General features: G+C 53.1%; 2 protein-coding genes across 2 annotated transcripts, besides 1 other annotated feature; both read left to right on the top strand.

Annotated features, from left to right (window-relative positions):
- Positions 1–94: part of a repeat region that runs on past the window's edge.
- Positions 95–1,225: 1,131 nt separating this feature from the next.
- ANC1 (ADP/ATP translocase, putative) lies at positions 1,226–2,191 on the top strand (the record flags this gene model as incomplete). The annotated part of the gene is made up of 1 exon (XM_010699710.1): positions 1,226–2,191. The coding sequence occupies one exon, from the start codon at positions 1,226–1,228 to the stop codon at positions 2,189–2,191; it is 966 nt and encodes a 321-aa protein (XP_010698012.1).
- Positions 2,192–5,017: 2,826 nt separating this feature from the next.
- Positions 5,018–5,509, top strand: LPMP_190160 (multiprotein-bridging factor 1, putative; the record flags this gene model as incomplete). The annotated part of the gene is made up of 1 exon (XM_010699709.1): positions 5,018–5,509. One exon carries the CDS (start codon positions 5,018–5,020, stop codon positions 5,507–5,509), a length of 492 nt encoding a protein of 163 aa, XP_010698011.1.
- Positions 5,510–6,000: the final 491 nt, after the last annotated feature.

The following is a 6,000-nucleotide window of genomic DNA, read 5'->3' as shown; positions in this document are numbered from 1 at the left end:
GCCAAGTGCCTACGGCGCGGGGAGGTCAGAGCTGTGCATCGCTGCTGATGTCGGCGACCCTGTGGCTGGCCGGCGCTAGAGCGAAGCGTGACTGTTGTTGTATGGCAGGATGGACACGCTGAGAAAACTGCGCCTGTGAACGACAACCATCTCTTCCCCTTTCGATTCGTTGTTGTGCTCTTCAACCAGCCGCGGTGTTATTTCTGCACAAAAACGTGCACGAGTCTCCACGTTTGCTGGCGAGGATATCGTCGCCTTCCTTCTTAGGACTCCCCCAACCCCCTTCTCCACACCACCGCCGTCGTCTCTCTTTTTGTATTTCTCCTCGACTCCCTTCTGCTCGAATATCCTTTGCCGTTTTTTCTTTTCTTGCGCCGTTTCTTCTCGCGCTGCCGCAATTATTCTTGTGCTCTTCGCATGGACTGTGCCCTCAACGAGGGAGAGGGAGAGGCGTGCGCATGGCAGGTACACATCAACATGCGCTGAAAGTGTCCGCTACACCGGTCTATGTCAGCTCGCTGGCTCCCTTGTTGTCAATGGACTGTAAAGAAGGGCAACTTTGCGTAACTGTCGGTATGCGTTTCTGTAAGCTCGCTTGAACACTTCACGCCGTTGTTGAGGTGGAGTTGAGTACTTGCTAGAAACAAGTCCGTGGTCGCTGACGCAGATCCTGGGCTGTGCCTCTGCCGTGGATGCAACTAACTCCCCCTCCTCCCAAAAAAACACGCACACACAAAGAAAACGGAACTCAAAGGAAACTCAAAGTAATGCGTATCCGCGCTCTTCTTTAGGCATTCGGAAGAACAGCACTTTGCTCTTAACCCCTACTTTGGCTGCGCTGATGGCGGTGTTTTCCCTCTTCGATAAGTGCTGGATATACTTTTTCATTATCGTTTTCCTTTTTTTCCTGCCGAGGTTTCCGTGCAGCATAGCGGATGAGTCTTCGTCACAACAGCTACGCGCCTGCTTCACTGTCTCTCCCTCTTGATCACCTCGTTGTATTCACTCTTCTGTAGACTCATCCTCCTCTGCTGTTCTCTCGCTTTCTGACCGATCGACCAATCCACTCTCCCACGCACGCGCGCGTCGCCACTCTTCACTCCCACCGCCATATAGAGCTCCTCTCCACTTCACCTCTTTCACTCACCTCTTCCACCTACCGCTTTTTTTTCACTTGTTTAACTATACACCTGTGAAGGCACGTGTTCAAGACAGCAACCAAAGAATGTCTGCCCACAACACTGCCCCCGCTGCCGCAGCGCCCGCGCCGAATAAGGCGCACCAGAGTACGCCGAAGCTCGGCTTCTGGGAGGAGTTCATGATCAGCGGTGTTGCCGCTGGTGCTGCCAAGACGGCTGCGGCGCCAATCGAGCGTGTGAAGCTGCTGGTGCAGAACCAGGGCGAGATGATCAAGCAGGGCACGCTGGACCGCCCGTACACCGGCGTGGTGAACTGCCTGACGCGCACGATGAAGACGGAGGGCCTGTACTCGCTGTGGCGCGGCAACCTGTCAAACGTGATCCGCTACTTCCCGACACAGGCGCTGAACTTCGCCTTCAAGGACCAGTTCAAGCGCATGTTCAACTACAAGAAGGACCGCGACGGCTACATGAAGTGGTTCATGGGCAACATGGCGTCCGGCGGTCTTGCCGGCGCTGTGTCGCTGTGCTTCGTGTACTCACTGGACTACGTGCGTACGCGCCTCGCGAACGACACGAAGTCTTCGAAGAAGGGCGGCGAGCGCCAGTATAACGGCATGGTGGACTGCTACATCAAGACGTTCAAGAGCGACGGCCTGATGGGTCTGTACCGCGGCTTCTGCGTGTCGTGTGTGGGCATTGTTGCGTACCGCGGCTTCTACTTTGGTCTGTACGACACGCTGCAGCCGATGTTGCCGGTGAACAACTTCATTGTGAACTTCATGCTGGGCTGGGTTGTGACGATCGTGTCTGGTCTGATTTCGTACCCGCTGGACACGGTGCGCCGTCGCATGATGATGACGTCCGGCACCGGCAAGAACTACCGCAACTCGTTCGAATGCTTCACGCACTGCGTGAAGAGCGAGGGCGTGGTGTCGCTGTTCCGCGGCGCTGGCGCGAACATTCTGCGCGGTATCGCTGGTGCGCTGGTGTTGTCTGGTGTTGATGCCATCAAGCCGTACTACATCAAGGCTCGCGCTAATAGGGTTTAGGAGGTGAGCGCATGGAGATTTGTATAACGTAATGATTTCAGCTGACTTCTGCGCGGTCACGGCGTTGAATGATGATATGGGGTAAGCAAAGGCAATGCGGATTGTCATCGGCTCACCGCCCTCTGCGTGTGCGTCCCCGGTACTCACCAGTTGTACACGCTAATGAGAGGCTACGTTCTTCATAGGCTACTGATCTGTTTTTCGCTTGCTTTTTATTCAGAGTAGCGAAGTACCCGAGGCTCCCTCTTTCCTCTCTTGCTTCTTAGCTCCCCCGTCCTGTGTTGGGTAGGAATGTGCACCGCTGTGCGTATACGTTGTTTTTTTTTTTTCTTGCACCTGCGCACTCCCGTTGTGTTTGGTGTTGTGTGTTGCCACACTAGTCTGTGCGCATCTCACGTCTTTCTCTATTCCCCTACGCGCACATCTCCGATGACCGCTTCTGTAGTTGCAGCTGGTGGTGTTGGCTGCGCTGTGTGTTTGTCAAGTAGCGGGAGAGGAGAAGGGTGTACGTACGGGGGTGTCTCGTACGCGGGTGAGCTCTCACTTGAAGCAGTGTAATGCGGTATACATGCACGTATATATATATGTGTATGTGTGTGTGTGTGTTGGATGATGGAGTTACCATTCTCGCTCTGTATTGTTCCTCTCGGCCACTTATCTCCGCATTTGTTTTTCTCGTTTTTTCTTTTTGAACTCTGCCGTCGAAAAGAGTTCGTGAAGTTTGTTTGGTTAACGTAAAATGCGCACATTTTCCGTCTTCGTCTCAGTTAGCCTTTTTCTTTCAATTTGTGCTGTTGATGTTTTCCACTCCCGACCTACACGTGTAATTCTCTCCCCCTCGCCCTCCCTCCTACTTGAGCGTGTGCGTTTCTGAGTTCGTGTGCATGTGGTAGGGCTGTTCGTGCTTCCACTCCATAGTATACACGTGTGTGTGTGTGTGTGGTTAGCGCTTTTTTATGTGATGCTGGCGTAGTACTGTATATTCATGTGTATGTATATGCGTAGGCACCCGTGCGAGTGTCTGGGGGTTCAGAGGCCGCGCTTGCCTTCACGTGTGGATCCAAGGGAATGTGTTGGTCTGTATAGGTGTGTGTACGTTTATGTGGCGAGTAGCTTACCGCCCTTACGCCTCCCCTTCCCTGAAGGTGCAGGGCTGTGTTCGTCTTCATATCCCTCTTCGTGCCGCATCGTTCATTAAATCTCCTCCTTTCTCTCTCCTCGCCACAGTTTTCGTTGCTCGATTCGCTTTCTCTTTTTCATTTCTTCTTGCGTCTTTGCGTTGTGCGCCTCTCTTGCTCACCCCTCATTTTTTTGCTTTCCTATTTCCCTTTTCGAAGAGCTTCTGAGCGTAACTGAGGAGCCGCCTTGAACCAACCAAAAGGCACGACTCCACGCAGAACAAGTGAAAATAACGAAGCGGACACACTGCATCGTCACACGCCTACTCCCTCCTCCTCTCCACCACTCACTCGATCACACACGTGGGTACACACCGGAAGACGCACACATCCATGTTTACGTGCACGTGCCGTTACCTCTTCACATGAAAGAAAGGAACGAGGGGCGGGGGGGGGGGGGGAGGGCTGCTCTCACCTCTCTTCTTCATCCATTCTATCTCTTGTACTTTCACAGCAGCTGTGCGAATGTCTGCGTGGGTGTATGCGTACGCCTCTATGTATTGCAGAAGGGAGAGGAATGAGCGACTGTAGCAAGTGAAAACGGAAAAGTCACCGTTAAGTCAAATTCCCTCTACCTCGTTTCCCTACCCTTCTGTCATCGTCCTCGCCGCTTCTCTCTATCACCCAGAGGCCCCCTTTCTCACCTCTCCGATGGGCATGTGTGCGCCATTAAAGTGGTCCCCCCTACTTCTCTCCCCGCTTTAGTATAGTTGGACGGCTCCACAGTAAGAGGGCACAACGATGGGGGCGCGAAAAAAAAAAGTGAAATAGAAGAGAAGAGGAACAAAGTGTGTGTGCGTGTATTTGTTTTTGCTATCTCTTTCTCATCGCCAGCGACCTGCACTTCTTTTTCTTGTGTTGTGCTTCTTCCTCATCTGCAGGGAGCCACCACTCCTTCCGCTTACCCCACTGCCCCCACAAGTCGTGATGTCACTAAGCGCAAATACAAACATGCACACACAATTCATGTGTTCTTCTTCTCTTTCTGTTTTTCTCTTGTTGAGTATTACTGAGAGTAACAACAGCTGAGAAGAAAAAAATACCGCAACAACAACAAAATAGGCAGTCAAGCATCGATTCTGACGATGTGCGTTGGCTCGACGGATAAAACGGAAGCATGCGAGTGCCAAAGTACGACAACGCGGAGGGAGGTGCCCGGGAGGGCAGCGTGGTGGTTCCTTTCTCTCTCGCAACGCATGCATCTCCAGTTATTCTGGGGTTAGTGCGTGGCATCTCCGTCTGAGAATCCTCTCCACTCCGATCCGTTACCTTTCCCTTCTCGATGCACAGGCGCGTTACCCGTTTTAGTCGCACAATGTGACACCGACCCACACCCCCGTTCTTCACCTTTCACTCACTCACTCACTCTTCTTTGACACTCCCGCCTTCTTTTTTTTTTCGCCCCAACGTCGTTTTTTTTTTCTTCGTCTTCTCTTGCACGCCCTCGCACGTGGCACACCTCAGAATTCCCCGACTTGCAAGCGAACATAACCGCGCACATCCGCTTCCGCACGCACGTTTTTTTTGTTTTTGTTTTTCTTAGTATCGACGCCTTCACCTCATTTTTGCATTTGTCCTCGCACTTTTGTATCGGCGCACACACACGCACACACACACAGCCATTTGTATCAAAGACGAACAGAAGAGAATGCCGAGGGGATTTGTTCTAACGGGCCAGGACTGGGAGGAGCAGCGCTTCAACTTCCAACAGCGCGGCGGCACTAGCTCAACGCAGCCTCGCAAGGTAACGGAGCGCGATGCAAACCGTGCTGTGCAAAGCGGGCAAAGCGTGGAGGTACAGCGGAAGGAGCATCAACGTTTCAACCAGCAGGCCGTCAGCGCTGGGGCGAACGCGAAGAAGCTCGACGAGGACCACGAGACACTAAAGGTGAAGAAGGTCGACCCGCACCTCCGTGTGCGCATCATGAAGGAGCGCCAGGCTCTGAACTGGTCACAGCAGGATCTCGCGCAGCGCATCTCTGAGCGTGTGTCCGTAGTGGCCGAGTATGAAAATGGCAAAGCGGTGCAGGAGGAGCGCGTTATTGTGAAGATGGAGAAGGCGCTCGGCGTACACTTGCGCGGCGCCAAGGCTGGTGAGCCGATGGGTAAGAGCCGTCCTGCTCCGAAGCCTCAAGAGTAGGTGGGCGAAACGAAACGCGGTCTTCTTTCTTCCCTCCTCCCGCTTTTTTTTTCTACCTTCTGTTGCAGCGACGTCCTGCCGGCTCTCTGTGACCGCGCACTGCATGAGCTGGTTCTAGCTTGCGGGCTGGGCTGGATGGGTGCGGAGCGAATAGGGCGAAGGACAAAGGACAGATTGGAGGGAGCGAAGATATGAAGCGTCCGTCTATATTGAGTCACTCTGAATCTCACTTGATGTGTGTTGGCGCGCGCGTCTTGCTTTTCCTGAACGAGGAGACGAAACCGAGAAAGCAAGCTGCGTACGCAGCATATTCCGCATGAATGGAACAAAAGGGGAAAACAATTCAGCAATCATCTTGAGCACGGATGATGAAAGAACGAAAGTCGCGGGCGCGCTATCGATGCCTTTCACTTCCCTCTGCATTTTCTCTTTGTGGTCTTTTTCTCATCTCTGTGTTGCTCGCATCTCTCTCTCTCTGAGGGCGAGCGAGA

The sequence above is a fragment of the Leishmania panamensis genome, assembly GCF_000755165.1.
Source record: "Leishmania panamensis strain MHOM/PA/94/PSC-1 chromosome 19 sequence".
In the NCBI taxonomy this organism is placed as follows: domain Eukaryota; phylum Euglenozoa; class Kinetoplastea; order Trypanosomatida; family Trypanosomatidae; genus Leishmania; species Leishmania panamensis.
The sequence above is the reverse complement of the archived record's forward strand: the minus strand, read 5'-3'. Positions and strand labels throughout refer to the sequence as shown.